The 25540-nt window shown below is 37.4% G+C and overlaps 1 protein-coding gene across 1 annotated transcript in view; it reads left to right on the top strand.

Moving 5' to 3' along the window:
* The window catches only part of adgrv1 (adhesion G protein-coupled receptor V1), a 147363-nt gene that overhangs the window by 51519 nt on the left and 70304 nt on the right, over positions 1–25540 (top strand). The window contains exons 34-70 of the mRNA XM_039662332.2: positions 56–265; positions 1336–1466; positions 1599–1698; positions 2004–2183; positions 2279–2436; positions 2833–2920; positions 3557–3635; positions 3751–3889; positions 3964–4105; positions 4182–4447; positions 4719–4894; positions 6220–6347; positions 6421–6590; positions 8321–8467; positions 8612–8692; positions 8805–9069; positions 9186–9308; positions 10311–10533; positions 10681–10885; positions 11467–11613; positions 12864–13119; positions 13445–13647; positions 16101–16277; positions 16782–16964; positions 17893–18072; positions 18295–18459; positions 18553–18673; positions 18766–18889; positions 19038–19176; positions 19764–19949; positions 20351–20586; positions 20720–20868; positions 21783–21981; positions 22112–22331; positions 24232–24471; positions 24587–24736; positions 25019–25495. Coding sequence (XP_039518266.2) covers positions 56–265; positions 1336–1466; positions 1599–1698; positions 2004–2183; positions 2279–2436; positions 2833–2920; positions 3557–3635; positions 3751–3889; positions 3964–4105; positions 4182–4447; positions 4719–4894; positions 6220–6347; positions 6421–6590; positions 8321–8467; positions 8612–8692; positions 8805–9069; positions 9186–9308; positions 10311–10533; positions 10681–10885; positions 11467–11613; positions 12864–13119; positions 13445–13647; positions 16101–16277; positions 16782–16964; positions 17893–18072; positions 18295–18459; positions 18553–18673; positions 18766–18889; positions 19038–19176; positions 19764–19949; positions 20351–20586; positions 20720–20868; positions 21783–21981; positions 22112–22331; positions 24232–24471; positions 24587–24736; positions 25019–25495 — 6563 coding nt within the window. The remainder of the gene's footprint in view (positions 1–55; positions 266–1335; positions 1467–1598; positions 1699–2003; positions 2184–2278; positions 2437–2832; positions 2921–3556; positions 3636–3750; positions 3890–3963; positions 4106–4181; positions 4448–4718; positions 4895–6219; positions 6348–6420; positions 6591–8320; positions 8468–8611; positions 8693–8804; positions 9070–9185; positions 9309–10310; positions 10534–10680; positions 10886–11466; positions 11614–12863; positions 13120–13444; positions 13648–16100; positions 16278–16781; positions 16965–17892; positions 18073–18294; positions 18460–18552; positions 18674–18765; positions 18890–19037; positions 19177–19763; positions 19950–20350; positions 20587–20719; positions 20869–21782; positions 21982–22111; positions 22332–24231; positions 24472–24586; positions 24737–25018; positions 25496–25540) is intronic.

Below are 25540 nucleotides of genomic sequence, written 5' to 3'. Positions count from 1 at the left end.
TCTTCATTTCAACAATTTTGCAGTAGATGAATGACCTCCTGTATGTTCCTTTAAGGTGATGTAAAGAAGACTCTTGAGTTTGTCATCATGGATGACACGGAACCTGAAGACAATGAGACTTTACAGATTGGGTTAGTGAGAACTGAGGGTGGTAGTCGTATCCTTCCCAGTTCAGACACCGTCACCATCCTCATCCTGGCCAATGACAATGCAGCAGGAGTTGTGGGTTTCCACACAGCTTCACAATCGGTCATCGTCAGAGAGGGTCAGTGTTTTCTTTAACTTTTAATATTCAAGACCGATAATTATAACTATGTTATATATATATATATATATATATATTAGCATCCACACCAATGAACAACAACATTCTGTTTATCATAAGAGCATGCTGCAGTTTGCCATGGGTGCTTGTAGGACCGTGGACGAAGATGAAGAAAAAAAGTTCAAATACGAAGTTTAATGATGGGAATACAAAAATAATAACTGGATAGGAAGGGCAATCTAGACAAAACATAGAATGAATGTGGAGAATAAACATATACAGTAAACACAAACAGTAACCATGGAGACATACGAGTGGTGGGAGTCAGAACAAGGAAACACATGACAAATGAAAACAAACTAAAAGTCAGTGAGTTACTTAAACTCTTTTAAGTCAGGTGGATTCTGATTAGCTGTCAATGTTTTTTTTTTTTTTGTATTGTATCATCAGCTGGAAATGATAATTCAGAAAGTATTTCCAATGATATCATAGCTGTAGTGAGAATTAGAATGATTATTAAAACTTAGCTTTACGGTGAGTACGGCCTCTTTAATATTGTTAATCCACAGGTAAGTAGAACAGACTTGATTAAAAGTCACCATGATATATTTATTTATGTAATTTTCCAAGTGGGTTTAAGAGTGACATAATTTATTTAACTTCCATTAGTGTTATGTTCAAGTGTGGAGGAATTTGAAACACATTTTAAATGGATAATTAGGCATCAGCTTGTGCTCCATAGTAACTAGTAATATAGGATCAAGATGAGATGAGTGAAGAGGGATCTGCAACAGCTGCTACATTGGGGGTGGTGTGGGGGGGGGTAGTTGTGTCGTCATCATGCATGCATGAGAAGGCATGTTAATTCTATCCTTGTATATACAGTTGTCTTTGCAACTAGAGTAGTTAATCTAGTCAGTAAGGAAGATTCACTTTTATAACCCCACACATCTCAGGCTAACATGAGCATCTAAAATATTAATTCAAGGTTGAAAAAAAACATGCAAACCAACTTATTACACCAATAAAATGGTTCATAGCTAAGGTTAGATATTCATTGTATTCAACAGGTGAGAGTTTGTCTCTGCTGGTGGAGAGAACAGTTCCTGCTATTGGAAATGTCTCAGTGGAATGGAGAATTGAAGGCCCTCGAGTCTCAATGACTTTTACAGACACCTCGGGAACTCTCTTTTTCTCTGAGGTAATGTAGAAAAACATGCTGTTTGACCAGATCATTTCAACATTTATTTTAAACTGGCAAGCCCATGTATTGGTTTATTGTTGAAATCAAAGGACAATGTGGATAAATGTTCTACCTCATTTTCGGTTTCAGGGAATGCTAAATAATACTATAGTGTTAAAGCTACTTGAGGATACCACACCAGAAGAAAGAGAGGAGTACAGAGTTATCCTATTAAATATACAAACCAAAGGTATTTATCCGAAACACGCACACGAATGAGTTCCTTGAAAGCTCATGTTACCATGTTTAACAAAGGCCGCTTTTAACACATTTACCGTTAGCATTTATACGGTTTCCCACTTGTCCGGCATATTATCTTGTTTTAAGGATGTTTTAAACATATTTTATTAGAAAACAAGGCAAAGTTTGGAAGGGGGGTTTGGCTTATTATCTTGTCTCACTTAACATATTATGAACTCTTTAGGTTGTGCTTATTCTATACACAACCTATTATTATATTTTTTTTAATAATAATCGTGTATATAATTCTCTCAGGGGTTACCAAGACGGGAATTGCAGCTTTGAGCGCTCAGGGTCGTGAAGCAGTGGTCAGTGTGGAAGCTAGTGACGAACCGTTTGGTTTGCTTAGCATCGCCCCCTCTTCCTTAAAAATCACCACTGATGAGAAAGACACCACCATCCGGATTTACATAAACAGAGAGTTTGGTGCATCAGGTTAGTTACGCTAAAAAAAAATTGGCGTAATTATTGTTAAATATTACTAAGTTCCTAATATTTATAGATGTAAATATTGCTACTTTCCCCCACAGGTGCTGTAAATATAAGCTATGAGACTGTGCAAGGCTCTTTCCAGGACCTCCGACAGGGAGCTCTAGCCCAACCAGGCCAGGACTTCAGATATGTCTCCAGCTCTGTGATCATGCAGGATGGACAAACATCTGTGTCTATCCCCATCACCATCATAGATGTATGATGCTGCTGATTTAACAATAGCCCCTTTCACACATACCGTTTTACTGCTAAATTACTGGTAAATCGCTGTTTACTAATCTTGTGTTAACATGGCCGTATACAAAGACAATTGTATACGGCCATGTCACTATTCAGCTGTAGTCAGTTCAGCGTTGATTCAATTCAGTTCAACATGTGAATGATATCTTACTGGTAAAAAGTCAATCTGATTTCTCTAATTTTACAGTAACTTTACAGTAACTAGCGGGTTTAATGTGTGAAAGGGAATGGTGGCTACAGTTTTCACATGTTATTGTTAAGAAGAATGATTTAAAGATATTAATTCAATCCAAGACACTTTAATCATGTTTGAATTAATCAAGAAACATGTTTTTTTTTTTTTTTTTAACAGGATGACATCCCTGAGCTGCAAGAGTTTTTCTTAGTCAATATAACATCAGCTGTCCTCATAACCACTCTCCCAACTGCTCCTAAACTAAGTAAGATGATTAGGAAGATGATTAAGCTGATTTAACCTTTTAAATAATGTTTTATATTCTGTAATTATTCACTTTGCTTTGTTGAATGTGCCACATTTAATTAGGTTTTAGGTTATTCATTTAATTGTACTTTCATCTTGAACTTCAATCTTGTCTCGCATCCTTTCCTAGAGATTTACTATACATTGAAAGGTAATGGATACCCACACCTGTGCTTGATATGCTGTAGTGCTTTTTCTTTTTACTTATTTTCAATGGTATTCTTTATATATTTAACATGAACATATATTCTATATAATTTGACAACATATTTAACATCTCGCAGCAGTCTGAACACAATCATTCCCAAAGGCAGCCCACCCTCCTCGCTTATACTCAGTGATTTTTGAAGAGTATTGGTAGATGACTATTAGTGTATATATTTTATTAGTAGATGACTATTAGTGTACATAGTTTATTGGTAGATTACTATTGGTGTAGTAATATAGAATGATTAATAATGTGACGGATGTCCTTGTTTTTATTTGTGCTTTTCCTGAATGTGCGCCTTATGAGAAACCATTCCTCATAGCCCCTTGCCCATAATCTCATTCATTAATTCATTAATTTCATTCAAATTTATTTATTTATTTCCAGATACTGAAGGCCTTGTAGCAGAGATCAGCATCAATGCTAATGATGGAATCCAAGGGATCATTGGCTGGCAAAACATAGAGTATAAACTTCACACCCAACTTTTTTCAACCTTTGTGAACTGTCATCTCTCAGACAAGCATTAATGTTTGGTAACATGTTTCAGTAATGTACGCGTTTTTTCTTTTCTTCTTCAGCTATGTGGTAAATGAGACGATTGGTGTGTTAAATCTGGTGGCCTACCGTGATGCCGGGACACATGGAAATGTGTCCCTGTTCTTTTATGCCCAGAATCTAGAGGCTCAGTTGGGTCTGGATTTCAATGTCACTCCATCAGTAAGTCACAACAAACACTCTTTCTTGTTTGCATTTGTTGTTTATTAATTGAGCGCACACTGTATATTACACAGATGATCCACTTTGTGGATGGAGAACGGAATAAGTTTATAGAAGTCCAGATTTTAGATGATGCCATTCCTGAAGGCGATGAGACGTTCCAGTTAATTCTAGCAAACCCATTGGCAGGGTTGGAATTGGGAGAGAACGTTACAGGTATGTTATGCTGGGAGACACTAAACATTCATGACTTTCCTGCACCGTGTAATCGTTATCTCATGTGTTTCCATAGCTACCGTGACTATTCTGGCCAATGACGATGGTCATGGAATCATATCCTTCAATAACAGTGAGCACTTCCTGTTAAGGGAGCCGACCTCTGTGTCAGGTCTGGGGGAGAGTGTGGCCACCCTCTACATCATACGAGACCCTCCTCAGGGCACATTTGGCACAGTTACGGTCCAGTTCACCATTACTGATGCCAATGGATCCCTGTACACTGAAGATCTCACACCTTCCTCTGGCTTTGTTGTGCTTGAGGATGGAGAAAGGTTCAAGGTATATAAAGCTCTTATGGACCAATTGATGAAAGTATTTAGGTTTAGGTTCCTATACATTATACCAAACTAGCAGGTATAATTTTGATATCATGGGGTCTTTATGTTTTTAAATTTAAGGCTTAAATTATTCTTCTAGTTTGTGAATTAATTAACTTAGCATATATTACAACACACATTACAGCCCAAGTCTATTTAAACTGAGAAAATGCATAAGGAGCCAGTGGTTTGTCAAAGATGAGGTTCTCAATAGTATCATCTTTGTTTTTTAGACTTTAGAGATCTGGGCTGTTCTGGATGCTGAGCCAGAGATGAATGAGACATTCACAGTGACACTGTCCAACCCAAGTGGAGGTGCTCGACTGGGAGACTCACTGCAGACTTTTATCACCGTACTACAGAACCAGGCTCCTCTAGGCCTGTTCAGAATATCACCATCATTTAATAGGTACAGTACATTCACAGTCTGTCTTAAATAGATGTTCAAGTCACACACAGACCCCTACAACTCCTGCTTCTACTCTATACTGTATGTGGCTACACTTTATTTTGATTGTCCACTTTAGACGTTTTACTAACTATAAATAAATTTGCAACTACATGTCAACTAGCAGTCATTAGAGTATTTGTAGACTCTCCTGCTTAATATTTGCTAACACTTTATTTTGATAGTCCCCAACAGACATTCTAGTAAGTTGCTAAAGTTGTTTCTTGCCAGTACTGATAATCGAACCCGCGACCTTCGGGTTAAGTCCAACTCCCTAACCAATGCCACCCTCTACTGATTATATAAGTAACTTTGCAAATACATGTGAACTTATTCTACTAACCAAAACCCCAGTGGTGGAGGAAGTGTCAGTACTTAAGTAAAAGTACAAATAACCAGATAAATATTTACTTTAGTAAAAGTAGAAGTAACACAATGACAACCATACTTAAGTAAAAAGTAAAAAGTACCTGATTTTAAATGTACTTTAAGTATTAAAAGTAAAAGTACTTGCATAACAATTGATTCTCTTAATGACTATTTTCTAATGATTAATAAAACATTTAATTCTAACTTATTCAACCTAATACTCCTATAAAGATGTTCAATAATGATGGAAAAAAAAATTGTTGTCACCATTTCTGAAACAAGCTTGCAATTAGGCAATATAAACCATGCTTATCCTTACTATATGTTAATAACTATGTTTGGCAGTAGACAAGATTAATTTATGGTGTAATTCTGAACCTCTTGGCTTGCCATAATCCTAACCAAACGTATATTACACACGGTGTGTTTCCTATGCACGTAAAAAACAATTTTTGCGTATAAATTGCACGATAAACACACTGCGTCCGAGACGCATTTAGTTGATGTATCTAAGGCAACCAAACGTCACTGGTGAGACAAACTTGCAACGAACGGACGGTCAGATTACGTTTTGGAAGGGGAAAAACTGATCAGAAAATGTAATGAAAATGTGACAGAAGTTGTAGAAATGTAGTGGAATAGAAAGTATAATAATTGCTGCAAAATGTAACGAAGTAAAAAGTATGCACTATTTATTCTACTTAAGTAATGTAAAGATACGTGAAAAATGTACTTAAGTAAAGTAACAAAGTATTTGTACATCGTTACATTCCACCACTGCAAAACCCTAACAGTTAACTCTAACCTAACAGTCTAATGAGAGTTAGTTGACATGCAGTTGCAAAGTTACTTATTGTTTATAAAATGTCTAAATTAGACCATTGAAGTAAAGTGTATCCTATATGTGTGTTCTTCAGGACTCTGGACACAATGACAGTGGAGGAGCGTACCGGTACAGTGCACTTGACTATATCTCGCAGTAATGGGCTGGAGTCATCTGTCAGTGTGGAATGGGAGACCCGGTCAGGAACGGCATTTGGAATGAGTAAGAAATTGCACCATTAAGTTTAATCTAGTGTATTTTAGTGTATAACCAAAGATTGTTGATGTATTTGTAGGGGGCGAGAATCCACTGCTGGCTGTTTATCAGTCTATCAAGGACAGCTTGGCGTCAGTCTGGTGTGCAGTGCCCAGTGAAGACTCTGCTCTGCTTCTGAGGCTGCTCACTGGTCCATCTCAGAACCAGGCTGTGCTTTACAAGTGGCAGGGCGTCTTGGTGCCCGTGGAGGTATGTTTTGAATTCAGTTAACAGCCCAATAAATGTAGTTATGGTAAGTGCTTGTGGGGTGGTGTTCCCCCTCGGTTGGAATCTGGCACCACTTCGAGAACTGGTTTTGGTTGAATCAACTGAATTCAATGCATTTTGATTCATTGGTTGCAAAAAACAACAACATTTTATTCACTAATTATAAGCACATTATTTTAATTTGTTTTAGGGCCAGATTTACTAACAGCTTGTGCCAGCCCAAACCCTCTTTTGGCGGTAAAAAACTACTGTCAGGATTAACCAAAGACCAGTGTTGGGAGTAACGCATTACAAAAGTAATACATTACTGTAACATGTTACTTTTTGCTGTAACGCAGTAGTGTAAGGCATTACTAATCAATTTTCAGTAATATTTTACTCGTTACATGTTCAGTCAGGCTTGTATTACAGTTGTATTACAGTGTATTGTCTGCTTTTACTTCTTAAAGGCAACAGACTATGTGAAAGTTTTAAAGCAGTCTTTTAGTGCCAGTTCAGAGCGATCGCGTCTGTAACATTGTTTTTTCCTCATAAATGCGAACACGAAAACTAAAATAAAATGAATATTTTAAGTTCTATGGAGACTGGAGAGCCAACCCTTCCTCATCCGATTTGCGCAGTGTAATTAACAGAATTACAAAAAATATATTTTGCCTCCTATTTTTTTGTCACGCATGAATGTGTGTCTTTCTCCTAATATTAAAAATAAAACATAGACTGATATTTGTCTAATGTCTGGAGTCCTTTAAGGAAGTAGCCTATATACGTTTCAATACATGTATTTTCTGAGAATTTTTATTTCAAGTTTTGACTGCAAATGTCATGTCCATAATGCTGGACTTCCCCAATTTTAAATAATTTATCCTCAACTAGTTTTGTGGTGTAGGTCTACGTATTTTATAATGTTAACTTCAAATAATACTTATAGCCTAATTTAAAGATAAGGCAGCATTGGATCTGGACGGTAAGGAGAATAACGCTGGAGTTGGAAGAGGTGTGTCGCGATTCTGTAGGTTCGTGGATCTGAGTCGTGTGGCGAATCGCGATTTCGGTTTCATATTGCATATCGTTACAGCCCCAAAGTTAAGTTCTACTTAGTTATTTTGGTGAAAGTAACTCAAAAGTAATACATGAGTAATGTAACGCATTACAATTCTGAGACAGTAATATTGTAAGGTAATGAATTACTTTTAAACAACAGTAACAAGTAATACCTAATGTATTACAGTTTGGAAGTAACTTGCACAACACTGCCAAAGACACGTAGTGAAAAATTTGTGCTGAAAAGACGTGGATACAGTTATTTTTGCGGCTGACCTTATATGCATTTGTATGAAATTCCCTTTCAGGCACAAAATGAATGGGTGGAGAGAGTATTTAAATGAATCACTCTAGGTAATCTTCTAAAGTTTAGTAAACCGGTATTTGTGCCATAATTTGCCGCCCCAAAAAAGCATGTCTTAAACCAGATGCTAATTGGTAGATTGCATTGGTTATTACGGAAATGATCTGAATGTGTCTGTGTTCTTTAAATTGGGCATCATCAGTAGATCACGTGCAAAACTTTCCAATCCCTTTCCAACCCCAACTTTTTTGTAATTGTGCTTTAACAACAATTTGCCCTGTTTAGGAAATCTGGCCCTTTATGTTCATACAATAATATGTTATTTTTTTTATTATTTTTTCTCTCTTTCTCACTCTGTTTCTCATAGTTTGTCAGCATCCAGAATCCCAGCTCTTGTGTTAGCTTTACAGTAAATGGCTCCAGCTATGTGGCAGTTTCCCATGCAAACAGCACTACGTCATTAACTCCCACAATCAGTTTATTTCGCATTCAGGCAGACCTCAACCTTACTCAAGTGAGTATGCTGCTGATTTGATATTTTTCTTAGCTGCGATTTGTGCTTATCATGTGATAAACTGGTTTAAATCTCACTACGGCCAGATTTGTGTTTTCTAATGTGGTGCTTTTGGGTATTGTTCATTGTTGTCCCCTTCTGTAGGAGCAGACTCTTACTGTGAGCAGTTTCAGTGTCAAACACTTCTCCACTGAACTCCAGCAATATTTGATAGTTTCTAGTGAGGTAAACTCAAACCGACACAGCAGTATTAAATAGAAACTTGGAGTTCTACATGGGATATACATAGCATAGTAATAGTAATTCAATATTGAGATCATTTCCTTTATGTCCTAAGATCTTTGTGTGGACTGGAGGATCATTCTCCCTCCATCAAAGTCTGGGGTTACAAGACATTACCACAGCCGTACCCTTCAGACGAGGCAGCACCAACCTACAGTTCCTGGCCGTGTGCAGGAACAGAACATCATCGGTGTGTCTCATCTACCAGTGGAATAATGGACGTTTCCAAAACCCTCAAACATTAGCTGTAAATACTCGAGTCAAGCAAGTGGAATCATTTCAGATGGCAGGAGATACTTTTCTCCTCATCGTTACTGAAGGTAATAATCATACGCAGTCTGTAGTGCTATTGCAGTTTAATAGCATTTTCAGTTTGAAGATGTCCCTTGAATCAGTATCTAACGTTCAAATTGTCTTTATTATTCTCTACGAAAAGATCCAAGCCCAACATGTGAAGTGTTTATGTGGGGTTCTCAGCAAAGCTTCTTCCAGCAGACACAGTCCATCCTATTTCCTGGCCTCTTTTCAGTCCACCCCTTTACACCTCCTTCTGGAATATGTGAGTTGCCAGACAATATAGTGCTGTCTGTTTAAATAACAATGCATTTACTGTAGTGTGTTTCCACTACCATTAAGCATACTTTTACCCTTATTTAAGATTTACCAAAATTATATGGCTTAGTGTATTGGTATTTTAACTTACATGTAATAATAATAGTGCTTGCAAGGCAGAATTGTATTGATATTTCTCAAACATGTTTGGGGTCTGGTTAGGGGTTTGTTCTAAACAATTAACTCTATGTATTGAATTTTGGCAATTATAACAGACTGAAAGACTAATGTACAGGCTTTTTTAAAGTTCACTTTTAAAGTTATTGTTTGAATACAATTGAATTACAAACATTAACTTTTAAAACTTTTTGACTTGTTGCATTTGAAGTGATTATGTTATTGTTACATCATATTTGCATCCTTTTTCTTGTATCTACACTACCTTTCATAAGTTTAGGGCAGTACAATTAATATTATTATTATTTTTATTGAAAGAAATTATTATATTTATTTGATTTTTTATATGATTTCCATTAAAGAAATGCTGTTCTTATCAACTTTCTTTTTGAATCCTGAAAAAGTGGTCCACAATGGTTTCCACAAAAGATTATACAGCATGATTATTTTGTTTGTTTCTTGAGCACCTTAATCAGCATAAAAAAAATATTTCAGAATGATCATGTGACATTTAAGACCGGAGCAATGGCTACTGATAACTCTGTTTTGCCATCACAAGAATAAATTACATTTAAAGAGTATTAAAATAGAAAACTGTTATTTTAAACTGTAATATTTCACAATATTACAGTTTTCACTGTATTTTAATCAAGTAAATTCAGCCTTGGTGAGCATAAGATACCTTTTTCTAAAACACATCTTAAATACCCAAACTTCTGAATGGAATTACATTTGCATAATGCATATTTAATTTCTATTGTCTCGCTTGAATATATTTAACCAAAACCGTCAGTATTGGGAAATTAGACTAACTAGGTTCTTTGTTTCTTAGCTCACCTGTTGCTTGCGGGTCTAAATGGTTCGGCCTTGCACTCGTGGAGGTCAGATCTGAGGCAGTTTGCTGAAGTGCTCAAGTCTCCATCTGCACAAGAGTTCCTGTATCTTCCTGTTCCATCTCTCAATTCCACCAAGAGTCTCATCGTAGCCAGTGGAGAATCAAACTCTGTCATATATGAGCTGACTTCTGTGTCCAATCAATCTGACTTCATCCCCAAGTATGTTACTCTTGTTAAGTAAACTATAGTAACAAAGAAAAATAGTTTGATTTGTGTGTTTTAAATGATTCTTTCTTATACTGCATATCTTTTTTTTAGCTCGTTCTAATACTGATGTTCATTGATTTATCCATCTCTTATCCTCAGTTCAGGAGAGCTGTTTTTCCAGCCAGGGGTGGGTGAGCTAGACATAGCAGTGAACATAATTGATGATGATGTTCCTGAGGAGGAAGAACATTTTCGTGTCAGCCTCAAGAACCCTAAAGGAGGGGCAGAAATTGGCTTTCGAGGTCAAGTGACCTTGTTCATTCCAGCAAACGATGATGCTTATGGGATTATAGGCTTTGCACAGGTATCAGGATCAAATTATAGATTACGATGCTGTTATCTGAACATGTTACTCCCAAAGTTTCTCTGAATAATATAGCCAAGGCAAGACACCCTAGGTGAATGAGGGTCAAAACTTCCCCAGTGAATTATAATTATAAATTGCAACCATTTTTTAAAAATTATTATTATTATCTAATTAGGCATTATCTACTTAAATATACATTCAATTTGCATACATTTTATTTTTAAACCAAAATCTGAATATTGGAATTTGAAGAAATAAAACTGCTAAGTTTGGTGTACTGTATACTACAGAGGTGCAGATTTGTGGCTCAGTACAGGAGACAAAAACTATGTTTTTGCCTGAAGTGTCTTGTCTTAATGCTACATTAAGATTTCATTATGCTACAAATTTCATACAAATTATGATACATTACTGCTACAAATTTCACACAGCTGTTATCTTTCAAAGACTAAAAATGTTACTTAAAGGGATAGTTCACTTTGGGCTAATTTTCATTCTTGGGTGAACTATCCCTTTACTGAAGCTGTTTGTGCACATAGTTGATAATATATTTTATTAACACATTTATTCGTATATAGAACTCTTTAATGAGGGAGGTGGATGAGCTGGAGGATGATAACCCTGTTTCTCTGAGCATCGAGAGGAGGAGAGGCCGGTTTGGGAGACTAACAGTACACTGGAGCGCCTATGGTAGTCTGGATGACATTTTTCCCACTTCAGGAGTGGTGAGAGCTGCTTGCATACCATGGGTTTTCTGTTTCAATTGCATATTTGAAAAAGTATATTTTGAACTGCAGGCTGTCCTTCTAGCCAAAATCACAGCTCTAACTAAAAGCTGCTATTTTTAGCAGTTATACTTGTGACTGAAATATGCAAGTGACCATTTTTAAAAACAATGTACTAGAACCCATCATGCTATCATATGTAAGGGATAATCCATGACTAGCTGTGTGTTAAATGATTTTAATGCACAACATGGAGCTAAAGAAATCTTGGTAATGCTTCCTTTTACGTTCTAGTTACCCATGTAAATACTATGTACTTATTTTAGTAACTACAATTACTGGGTAATAACCAGTACTAACCCTGAACTTACCCCTAAACCTACCTCTGTTCCATGTACTTACCTTATATTAGCCAGTACTTTCTATGTAAGTACACTGTAAGTACTGTACTGTAAAAGGAAGTGTAACCAAAATCTTTTAATGCACATTTAGTTGTGGATTATCCCACTCATATCATGGTCATTTGCCAGCATCAACAAGTTAATGCTGTTATTGATGTGTACAGCGAAGTATTTGACCAATAGGATATAAAATATGGTAATTTTTATCAGTTATGGGTCGTTAGATCTAGCATTTTGCCTGCTTTAAATCAGACACAAAGATATGGGTTATATTATATTTATTTGAATCAATGAATTCTAGCATTCATTTGAATTAATTATCGAGAGAGAGACAAAGAGAGACAGACAGATAGACGAGAGTGAGACGAGATTAGAGATGTCTGTCTGTCTCTCTCTCTCTCTATTAACGAAACTTTAAGTTTAATTGCTTCAAAACCAGTGTTGTTACCCCCTCATTGCTGAGAAATATAACGTAGCAATTCAGCAAAAAAACTATTTTATTAATAAAAGTTGCAGGTAGTGTTGATAAAAAGGTTTTGTGCTCTGAGACAATAAAAAAATCTCTGTGTGTGAGCAGCACAATCTCTGTGTGCAAGTGATGTATGTGTGTTTGTGTTTCAATGAAAACAGCGCATTTATACAGAACGGTCATTTAACTGACTTGGAACTACATGTGCATTAAATGGTTTTATTGCACACTTTCCAGCCAATTTGAATTCTGTATTCAAACAGATCATGGTATAACATTATATAAACCCCCCATTTGGGACCAAACATGTCATCAAATAAACATAAAGCACAAAAAAATTACTGACCTCTTAACACCATCTTCATCTGTTCTCCATGTAGGTGACATTTTCTGTGAGCCAGGCTGTTGCTACCATATCACTGAATGTATTAGCGGATGACATTCCAGAGTTAGCAGAAAAAGTCACCATTGTCCTGACCAAGGTCACAACGATTGGGGTAATTGATTCATCCAGAGGAGCCATGATCGACCCACAGCGTGCCCAAGCAAACCTTACCATTAAAGCCAATGGTTCACCTTATGGAGTCATTGGCTGGCATCTGGATTCCCAGTACTTCATCACGCCAGAACCTCAAAGTAATTCTTCTGTGTTTAACTTTGTCTCATTTGAACTTCTGCACAATAATATAATGAACTGTGTATGAATGGCTAAGATAGCCAATTAACATTGCTGTGGTGTACCGCTAAAAATTAAAGTCAACATTTCCTGTAATACAAATTACTGAGAAGAAATATGTACATATTTTCTAGCCATTAGTCCTGGAATAGTCAAGGTGAATTCAGGGGAGGAATTCATTTGTCAATTTTTTTTTTATGATTGCCCTATTCATTACAATCTGAAAATATTTGCTCTTGAAAGACGCTAATGTAATTTTTTCTCTTTTTATTCCTTTCACTTTAGAAAACCCAAGCAATATTACACTAAGTATTGTGAGAGATCAAGGGGCATCAATGGATGTATTAGTTTATTACACCACCAAAGCAGCCCTTCACCTGCCACCTGTCAATCAGGCTAGTGAGGGAACTGACTATGTAGCCAAAGAGTCCACAGTCATCATGATGGAGAATGCTACTGTTGTTTTGGTATCCATTACCATCCTGCCGGTGAGTACCACAACTTCACTGGCTGGGATGCCATATAATAACAAAGACCTTCAATATGTTAAAATGATTCACAAGCATGGGCTATGGTGTATTGGTTGTAAATTTGGTCTGATAATTTAAAAGTTGTAGGTTTAAACCTTGATTACTTCATTTGCTGACTACTAACAGTTGTGGGTAACTATTTATCATGCTGTTAGAAGCCAAACATGAAAACCAAGCAAATAGTTGACTACTCATTAATGTTGCAAATATATTTAACAGTTTTGAATTTGTATTTTACACTAGTGATTAAAAAATATTATTAATAATAATAATTAATTATCAATGACACATTGAGTTCATCAAAAGTGATAGTAGAATGTATAACAAATTATTTCTATTTTAAATGAATGCTGTTCTTTTAAACTTTAATCAAAGAATTTGATGAAGAATCAAAGAACTGTTTTCACTGTGTCAACTGCGTCATAGTTTTGTGTGTCTTATTTATTGTTGTGTGTTTAACAAGATGGATGTTAACATCGCCGCATCCACCCTTTATTACGGGTGTTGGTACACACAATAATTATGTGAGAGTTGTTTAAGAGCAGAGCATGCATGGTCAGACGCCCCATGCCATCGGCCGATCTATGGCTGCTAATGTTGCCACGGAGCGGCGTCTGTGTATGAACTCATCAGGCATGAAGGAGAAAGAGAAATCTTTCCTTTTTGATGCTCCAATGTCTTTGGAACTGGCATCGACTCTGTGGTCGAGAGGTTTAGATGGGCAAAAGTTCAGTCTGCAGCATTACAGCGTTCATCCCTCGCTGTGTCCAGGGTCCAACAGCCCCTGTAGCTCCCTCTGACCCACTGCCAGGGACTTGTCATTAGGTCTCCTCTGGTAGGATCGAGCAAGTTTTCTAAAGGAAAAAAAGAAGCCCTGAAATATAAAATTAAAAAGAAAATAGAAGAGAAGGGGTAAACAAGGATTTGAGATAATGGAGATGGTTGCTGATTGCGATCCACTCTCTTGCCTGTTTTGCCTAGTGGTCAAAGGCACTTGATGTATCCCAGAGGGGTAGTGGGTGTTGGACCAGGACTCTTGGAGATGCATGCATGAAAAGGCAAAAAAAGTGTCTAGTTGAGCAGAGATGAAGAAAAATGCTCCCTCGCCCAAAGCCCCCTTTCCAGCACAAGAGCTGGAGATGGCGTTGGCCTCCCATGAGATCGGTTTGAGCAGGCACTTTCCTATGAAGAAGTCAAGTGGTAGATTAACAAATGTACTTAATGGGCACGAGGAATGGGTACATTGAATGCCCTACATATTAACACTCTTCCCTGATGCAGGGAAGCGATATGGGTAGCATTGATAGAGCAGAAGATGGACTGTATCGTCATTTGCGTCCCACTTCTCATATGTCGCCCCCTCCAGTGCATTCCCTGCTGAAAAATCATGCTAAAACCAGCCAAGGCTGGTTGCCTGGTTTTGGCTGGTCTCCCAGCCTGGTTATAGTTGGTTTATCAGGCTGGTTTTAGAGGGGTTTTGAACACTTTTTCAGCTGGTCAGGCTGGTCTTAGCTGGTCAAGTTGGTTTTAGCTGGTCAGGCTGGTCTTAGCTGGTCAGGCTGGGAGACCAGCTTGACCAGCTAAGTCAGGCTGGGAGACCAGCTTGACCAGCTAACCCAGGCTGGGTGACCAACTAAAACCAGCTACTTCCAGCTTAAACCAGCTAAGACCAGCCAACCAGCCTAGGCTGGTTTTAGCTGGATTTTTCAGCAGGGTTATCATATGGAGACTGGAGGTATATCAATACGCTTCCCTAATATAAAGGTCTGCAAGGAAGGAGCAAGTGTCAGAGTGGACTGTATCGCTATTAGTGTACCACTTTTTCATTTGTGTTCCCCTGCAGTGTTGTTCCTCGAGTGCTTTCTGGAGGAGTAAGTAAGTAGCAAGTGGTAGCCATCAGGCTAGGGCTAAGAGCTTTACAGGGTGTAAGTGGACAAGGTTGTTACAGTATGTGTGACCCACTGTCTCGGTGTCTTCCTTCCCCTTAAGCATTACAGCTAGTTTTGGGTCACTCAGTATGAGGACACACTGTGCAGAAGTTGATGAGGAGACCGACTGACCTCCTACTGCCTATAGCACAAGCCAACAGCCAATTACTATCATTTCCACCAAAAAAAAAAAAACCTCTTGGAATAGGTCATTTTCTGCAAATTGCTGTGGTCTTTAGATATTTTTGCATTTTGTTCAGCCTCAAAAACCACATGTTGAATTTGCTTGGGCTGAAAAAATCCAGACTTAAATCAGTTTTCAGCAAAGCTGTTTAGAATCTGCTGGATAAATTATCACTTATGTTCAAATGCAAGGGATGTCCAAGGGGTTTAACTTATGAAGTGTATGACTTGCATGCAGATAGTATAGGGTAGATTAGGACTTTATTAATCCCTGGATGGTATGTGTGTGTTTTCTCATAGGATGATATTCCTGAGCTGGCTGAGACGTTCCTTGTAAACATCACCAGAGTTGAACTGTTGGGTAGAGACACTGGAGCAGGCCAGCCCAGTTTGAAAAGACCTGGTCTGGAGATAGCCGAGGTCACCATCCAAGAGAACGATGACCCAAGAGGAGTCCTCAGTTTCAATGTCTCTAAGGTTGGTTTACAATTTTTTTTATACCAATTTGAGTGGGTTTTTGTACATCATTGACTGCAAAGAGTGGTGCAGGTATTATGTACGTTGTGAAACGGAACGTCAAAGTGACTTCAAGTTTCCTATTTGATACCACTTTATTTTACTCGAAAAATTGAAGAGTTCAGATGCAAAAGCCTCTAAGTGCCATTTGAAATTTTCTTCTAGAATGATAATTTTTATCAAGCTTGTATATTTAAGTTCAGTGATTTCACTTAAATGGCAATGAAGATTACCTATTAATTGTTATTTAAGTGAAATTACTGAACTTAAATATACAAGTTTGATAAAAATCATCATTAAAGAAGAAAATTTCAAATGGCATTTAGAGGCTTTTGCATCTGAACTCTTCAATTGAAAAAGGAAAAAAACAAACAAACCTAAAACTCCACAAGAAAAATATGTCATGTATTTTGTCTTTGTTAATAATCATAAACAAATACACTTCTACAATCCCTTGTCCTTTAGGATGTCTCCGGGGCAGTGTTGGCATTTGAGGTACCATCACCTGGAAATGTCATTCGCCTGGCCGTCATGCGAATGGCCGGTAGATCAGGTAGACTGGTGCTGTACTGGGAGGCACAAGCAGTCACAGCCAGCACTGATGACTTTAGCCCTTCCTCTGGAAACCTCACATTTCAAGAGGATCAGGTAAAGATTAACAGTTTGTATTGACTAAAAAGGGGAAGAGAAGAAGCATTGGGTAGAAAATTCATTCATGGGTACTTCTCAATACTCAGATGGATGCTTCCTCGTTTCCTCGTACCTCTGTCCTCCAGCCTGTGACCCTGAAACCGATCAAAAATTATTAAAATTAACCATTTCAAAGGATATTTCAAATCAAATTGCGTAGCAAGGAGGAGAGGAATGAGGAGTGAGAAAGCTTCTTGAAGAGCTATGAGCAAGAATGCACAGAAGTATTTCTTGTCGAAAAACCTGACACGTACAAATACCCCCCCCCCCCCCTCACATCTGTCACATAATTTTTATAATTTTTTTTACCTTTGTAGTTTAAATAAACCATACATTTCAATTTTGTTTTTTCAAAAGGGAATCTTGCTTTATTAATATTTAATGAATTTCTTAAGTAACCAAACTTTAGTTAGTTGATGGTGTTTTGAAGTGAAGCTGGTGATGTGATCAAGAATATTCCCATGTACAAACAAGCTTCGATTCCTTCAATTCCTCATTTTCTTTTCTTGCATACTTCCCTCACATCCTAAGAGCGGTGGAGTTAGGAATAAATTATTAAACAGCAAGTGCAAATGATGCAAAAGCCGCGGCCCATCCAACGCACTCAGTGTCCAAATTTGCTCACTCGTTTTCATTCAAGTTGACTTAAGTGACTTAAGTATCTCAGTGGATTAATGTAAGGAATAGGGAATAGTCAATGAGGGTAGGGGGTGATTTCGAACATATGTCACTTCCTATCTACCCAATGCTTCTTCTCTTCCCCTTTTAGGCTGACTGGAGTTTAATGACTATAGATATAACAGATACAAGAGACTGGATATGAAATATAGAATAAGAATGATTGTCATTATAATGTGAACCAACCACTGTGTCTGTGTTTTTGCAGGCAGTTGCTTATATTGAAATCACAATTATTGATGACACAATTGTGGAGTCCACAGAGACATTTATGGTCAAACTGATTCGAGTCATCGGAGGTGCCAGGTTGGGGGACGAGATGTCTGTAGTAGTCACCATCCCGCCCAATGATTCACCTTTTGGTCGGTTTGGGTTTGAGGAGCTAATGGTAAATTTACCAATAACGTCTATGAATGTTAGTCCAATATTAGCATGTGGCTTACCTATGTGTTTTGTCTCTGTCATGATATTTGCATAAGATGTAACCTTGTACTTAGTTTAACTTCTATACTGTCGTTATTGAGAGAATAATTAATGCTCGGAGACCTTTGTGGTTTGTCGAGGCCATAATCGGCTTGACTGAAAATAATATGTTTTTATCTTTTCTCAGATCTCTGTGTCTGAGCCTCAGTTCCTAAATGACCCAGCCTCCATAGCTACACTGACCGTAGTGCGTAGCTCAAGAGGTGAGGGAGTGGTGCATTTGATCTGGCTTCTGCAGGAAGACGGAAGAGATGACCTAAGCCCTCATAATGGAACTTTAATTTTTAATGGAGTAGGTATTGATGATAAATATGAATATGAACAGCACTTTTAATTGTGCCACAGTGTGATACTCACAGTCGATAAATGGTTTTATCGTTCCTAGACTGAGTCGAAGAAGACTCTGGTGATTCAGGCTTTGGCTGATGCTGTCTTGGAGGGAGAGGAAAGATTCACCATCGAGCTTCTTTCTCCAAAAAATGAGCCAGTCATTGATACAGTTAGAGGTTTCCAACATATTATTAATTGTATATCATGTGTCTAAATTTTTGACAGGTAGTGGTCAAAATCATCATTTACTTGCTTTTCCTTTTATCAGGTGTTGCTACAGTTGTTATTCAAGCTGATGTGGGTGCCCTGGGAATTGTAGGAATAGCTGATTCCAGCAGGAACATTCTGATCGGTGAACCAAGAGACAATTACAATGGAACAGCTTTGGTCAGGTAAAATGCTCACCTTCTCCAACCAACAGAGATTACTGTATATTAAATTTCCGCACCATTGGTGTCACCGAACAGAATTGGCGAACAAAAATTGCAAAACAGATTTCCCAAACACCCCATCTGAAGATTTCATCCCTATCAATTGCAGTGTCGTAAGAGGTCCAGGCATCTTTGGTGAGATTGAGATCTCCTGGAACATCAGCGCGGCTGCAGATACAGAGTTTGAGGAGACCTCTGGAAAAGTTGTTATGAAAGACCGCCAGTCTGCCACTATAATTCAGCTGAAGGTAAAACTGCAGAGTAATACACAGTACTGTTCAAAAGTTCATCAGTACTGTTCATCAAGGCTGCATGTGTTTGATAAAAAACACTGTGGAAACTTTAATATTGTGAAATAGTATTATACTGTATATTAAAATCCTGTGATGACAAAGTTTTCCAGTCTTCGGTGTCACATGATCCTTCAGAAATCATTCTAATATGCTGATTTGGTGCTCAAGAAGCATTTGTTATTATCATCAATTTTGAAATAAGTTGTACTGCTTAATACTTTTATGCATTTTATGCATTTATGTAAAACATTAATCTTTTGTAACATTATAAATGTCTTTACTGTCACTTTTGATGAATTTAATACATCCTTGCTGAGTACTAATCGCACTGGCTGCAAACTTTTTAACAGTAATAGATATTCTACTTTGTTCTGTGTCAATATTTAAATAACCTCCAGACATATCAGAATTAAAAAAAAAAAAAAGATTTTAGAATGCATAATTTAAGTGCAGTATATCCCCTTGTTCCTTGTCTAGACCAAGCATAATATTTCACCATCTTTACACAAAGTAAAATTGATTCCCTCTCCCTGTTTCTGTAGGCGCTTGATGATGTGATTCCAGAAGAAAGACGTGTATATCAGCTCAGACTGAGCTCTCTAACCCCGGGCTCAGCAATCAACCCTGACAGACAACTTGCCACTATCACTATGGCTGCCAGTGACTTTCCCCATGGGCTCTTCTCCTTTTCTCAAGCCTCTTTGCGTGCCACTGAGGAGGACCGAGCTGTGAGACCCCCTTTCATGTCATTACCACTGCTGAGATACAAACCACAACCAGAGGACTAAGTGCTTTTGCCTGTTCCCCTTGACTGGGAAAGTCATTGAAAATGTTTTGAAACGCCCATGAAGCAATAGCCTAGCAACCGTTAATCCAATGACAAAAAACATTGGAAAGTTTTCTTAATGAGAGACTTTGTGTTTTTAGTTCTTGTTAAGTATAATGGAGCTTTTCAGAGGTAATAACACTATATTGCATTTGAAAATAGACAGGGTATGCTAAGTTAGCTTTTTCCATTGCACATTTCCTAGAATAAATTGTAACAGATTGTAAGAGATGGGAATGAATATATCTGTGAACCCATTCTCGAAGGTAGTTGAGTCTCCAACAGTGTCTTGTCCCTTACCAGGTAAATGTGACCATTGTTCGTTCCATGGGTCTGTTTGGCAGCGTGTGGGTTAGTTACCACACGGAAGGCAGAACTGCAATCAGTGGACAAGATTTTGGACAGTCCTCTGGTCGGCTTCTATTCAGGCCTGGGGAGAGTTCAAAAGTCATCACACTGACTATACTCGATGATGACCTTCCAGAAGGACCAGAGGAGTTTCTCCTCAACATTACTCTAGTAGAGCTTCTAAATGCCAGGTAGAGTTCAGCCTGCTATCTGAAACCCAAGTCAGATAGATTTTTAGTCATTTTAGATGGTCAGAAATATTCAGTTTGGAATAGTACTATAGCTAGTTTTGCTGACAATCTATTTATTTCCTTTTGTTTTCAGTTCAATGGATTTTACAGTGAGAGAGAACGGCCTACAGATTGACCAGCCTCCAGCTATTGGCAATCTGTCCTCCCTTATGGTGATTATCCAGAAAAATGACAATGCTGAGGGCATTCTGGAGTTTGACCCCAAATATGTCAACATCACTGGTACTTTTATGCCTCTCTCTCTTTTTTTTTTCTCTTTTGTGATTTATTATGTATTTATTACCTTTTTTAATGAAGATAACATTTCTTTTTTTTGAAAATGTACAGGTAAACATGATGTGGAAAACAACCAATAAATGACCAATATTAAAATATAAATAAAAATATTAACTAGAAATAAAATTAACATTTTTAAATGTTACAATTCAATTTAGGCATCATAGTTTTTTGAGAAATAGTTTGACATTTTGAGAAATTGTTTACTTTGAAGTTGTCTCTTAATATTAAAATTGGAAAATAGAAATTATATTAACATCTAAAGAATTGCGCTTAACCTTCAAATAATCTCGATTACAATACGTATTCATGTGTTGACTTGTTATTGTTAACTAAAAAGATTAAATTCATTTTTGATTATTGAAGTAAAGTGGAAATTCTAAATATTACACATAAATCTTAAAGTACTACTATTACTAAAACTAAAACTAAATAATAATAAATAAGAAAATAAATATAAAAGCTATATAAAGTACAATATAAATAAACAAAAAAACAATAAAGTCATTAAAACTTTAACTAAAAAATGAAATGTAATAAATACTGTAATAGTATATAAAAAGTATTAAATTACACTGGGATACAAATGTGTATGATACATACATACACTCTAAAAAATGCTGGGTTGTTTCAACCCAAATTTGGGTCAAATATGGACAAACCCAAATGTTGGGTTAAAAATGTAATTAAAAAAATGTACAGTTGAAAGTGAAAGTTGAAGTTGGGTTCAAATTTTAAATTACATTTCTAACCCAACATTTGGGTTTGTCCATGTTTGACCCAAATGTGGGTTAAAACAACCCAGCACCGTTTAGAGCGTATATTTGTGTTCAGTCTTTCCAATTGTTTTTGTGTCACAGTTGAGGAAGATGTAGGGATGCTGTCCATCCCTGTACTGAGGCGTATTGGATCCTATGGGCAGGTCACAGCAGAGTTTATCTCCAAAGGTTTGACTGCTCAACCTGGTTCAGATTACATTCTGCTCAATGGCTCCATCACCTTTCAGCATGGCCAATCCCTCAGCTATATCAATGTCTCCATAGTGGATGACACAGAGAGGTAAAGATGGGGTTTTTAACTTTCATTGATATTCATGCTATTATAGGATTGGTAAAAAAAATGTATTGTCGATGAACTTGTAGCATGTTTCATTTAATGATGTTTTTTTTTTTTTTTTCCCTTCCCACAGTGAATTCAATGAGATATTTGAGATGCAACTCACCGGTGCCACAGGAGGTGCCATACTTGGAGCTCAGCTAATTGCACGAGTTACAATTGCCAAAAGTGACTCGCCAAATGGTGTGGTACGATTCATCAACCAAAGCGCCATCACTATTCCAAACCCCAACACTACACTAAGACTGACCCTGTTTGTAGAGAGAGCAGACGGGCTGCTGGGAAACGCCACGGTGAGCCCCGTTTAGACTATGCATCACACGTCTGATGCCATATCCAATTAAATAGAATTTTTTTACATGTCAGGAAGCCTTTCTAAACAGACCCTGAACTGGTTGTTTCTATTGTTTTGTATGTAATTAATAATGTAGTAAATAAGGATCGTGGAATATTTTGGTGGATCAAAACTCAGAAAATGGTCTGTGAGGTGAATACATGATTTAGTACAGACCTTTACGCTACTTTTATGTAGATTGTATATTCTTCATAGACAAAAGAATATGTATTCTTCAAAATAAGTTTCAATAATCAATTAAACAGTAATAATTGTGTTAATTATTAATGATACCAATATATATGGGAGAAGAAATTCCGTTTATTTTCTATTAGATTTTGGTTTTCCCTTTTGTTTCCTTTTGCAAGATGTTGATTTGTAATGTATTCGGTGTTCAAAGAAGTGGCGGCTGTTATTTTATTTTATTGTTTGCAATAGAGTGTCAAAGGGATGATGTCAATTTGTAGGACAACTCGGAAGCTAGCGGTGGATGGGTTCCCTCGATCGAAAAGCTATGCATTTTCCCCATAGACTTTAGGAAAATCGCAAAAAATAAGATCTGTGTTCAACAAAGAGTTGTAACCCTTACACGTTTTATCTATCAAGATAATCTTTACAAGTTAATCCAAAATGTATACATTTTGAAGCCTATATAATGTTAAAAAAAAACACAATCAGGTTATAACTGTGTGTTTTATGTCATAGATCAAAATGTGAAAATATTTAGAGGCTTTGTTCACCACATACCTTATTTCAGGCGATTTAGCAAAAACCCATTCAAAAATCAAAATAGACTTTAGAGCGAGGGAACCGGGAGTGTTAAAATGCTAACTCACTTCTGAATTTTGGCCTACAAAGTGATGTGATTACTTCGGCACTCTATATGAAGAGTTCAGATGCAAAAGCCTCTAAATGCCATTTGAAATTTTCTTCTTTAATGATGATTTTTGTCAAACTTGTATATTTAAGTTCAGTAATTTCACTTAAATAACAATTAGCTAATTATCATTGCCATTTAAGTGAAATCACTGAACTTAAATATACAAGTTTGACAAAAATCATCATTAAAGAAGAAAATTTCAAATGGCATTTAGAGGCTTTTGCATCTGAACTCTTCATATGCTTCTAAAAAGCTGGGTTAAACAGTACATTTAAACAGTAAATACATGACAAGGCTCAAAACAGTGTTTTACAATACTTATACAGGGGTTGGACAAAAAAACTGAAACACCTGGTTTTACTACACAATAAATTGTTAGAATGGTGAGGGCCTCATTTTGCATCCAAATACAGCACCAATTGACAGATAGAAGTCCTTCACAGTGACCAGAGGGATTATGAGCCGTTCCTCTTCCAGAACAGTGTCCAGGTCACTATATGATGCTGGTGGACTCGCTCCTCCAAAACACCTCAATAATATTCAGATCTGGTGACTGTCGGACCATGGGAGATGTTCAACGTCACTTTCATCTTCATCAAACCCTTCTGTCACAAGTCTTGCTGTGTGTGTTGGTGCATGATCATGCTGATACACGGTTTGAGCATCAGGTGCTCATGATCCTCCAGAAGGGTTTGGTAGTCCTCGGCAGTGTCGTGTCCATCAAATACAATCAGGATTGTCATGATATTGGAGCTCAAACCATCACTGATCCACCCGTGCTTCACTCTGAAGATTGGCCGCCATGCATATAGATGTGAAACCTCCAACATTGGCCAGTGTTTCAGTTTCATTGTCCAACCCCTGTAAATGACAGCAGGCAAGATATTTCATGATATTTTAGTGCTTTCTGTACTGTCTCAAAGGAAACACCACAGATTAAAAGTGTTTATCTGACATGTGCTTTATTTCTTTTCCTCAGGTATTATGGCAGATTTTAGGTCCAAACTCAAATGAGGTTTTACCATCAGTAAACACAGACATTGGTGAACCAGTAAATGGGACGTTCGGTTTCAGAGATGGGGAAGGGGGTGTGCGCAGCATTGAGCTGAAGATCCTGCCTCATGGTGAGGTGGAGGTCTCAGAGAAATTTGTCGTTGTGCTTAGTATCATCTCTGGAGAGATCGGCATTGACCCCAGAGCTGGATCTGTCACACTCACGGTACGTCCTGCTCAGCACGCAAAAAGTGACACATAACCTCTAGAAAATAGGGGGGAAACTGTAAATGCAGCAATGTGACATTTTAGCAATTGTGTACAATGTGTTCATTCTCCAGATTGAGAAGTTTGGAGACCCCAATGGCATAGTACAGTTCACAGAACAGGACCTGAAAGAGCGCATTTACAGTGAGCCTTCTGACAGCGAAGGCCCGCTTAAAATATCACTCCTTATCACACGTAGGGAGGGAGTTATGGGCAACATCACGGTAAGAAAAAATAAAAAAATAAAATAATAATAATAATAATAAGCATAATATATAATATAATATTTTTTTAAACAATCACAGGAAAAAACTGCATATTAAAATATACTTAAAAAAAGAAAAAGTTATTTTAAATTGTAGTAATATTTGACAATGTTACCGTTTTCTGTATTTTAAAACCAATAAATGCAGCCTTGGTGAGCATAGGAGACATCTTATCGACCCGAAAAAGTGCTTAGTATTGAAATTATGTAATAATCAGCCCCATTTTTTTTTTTTTTTTAGGTTTTCTGGGAAATTCTCAGTGATGCAGACACATCAGGAGACTTTGCTGCTCTGCAGGGTTCTGTCACTATCCTGGCAGGACAGCGTGTGACAGAGATAGTCCTCACCTTGCTTCCCGACTCTGTGCCTGAGTTGGAAGAAACGTACATCCTCCGTCTAATCTCTGTGGAGGGAGGCGCAGAGTTGGATATAAATCGCAGCAGTACCCGTTTGAAAGTCCGGGCCAATGACGAACCCCACGGGGTGTTTGTCCTTTACGCTCAAAACCAGTCAGTTGTTGTTAACGTGGAGGACCGAAGTAGACAACTAATCATCAGTGTGAACAGGCTGGCTGGGGCATTTGGCAATGCCAGTGTGGGTTACAGAATCAGTTTTACCACCCCTGGGCAGAGTTTTACAGAGGACACAATCTCTGGGAACATACTGGTGAAGGACGGAGAACGAGAGGCTAGCGTTCGAGTGCCTTTTAGTAGCCAGGTGTGTGATTTTATGGCCTTTGAATTAGATATAATATATTATTTA

Source organism: Pimephales promelas, chromosome 4, assembly GCF_988280905.1.
Source record: "Pimephales promelas chromosome 4, fPimPro1.hap1.1, whole genome shotgun sequence".
Lineage (NCBI taxonomy): Eukaryota > Metazoa > Chordata > Actinopteri > Cypriniformes > Leuciscidae > Pimephales > Pimephales promelas.
Note: the sequence above shows the minus strand (reverse complement) of the source record. Positions and strands in the feature narration are given on the sequence as shown.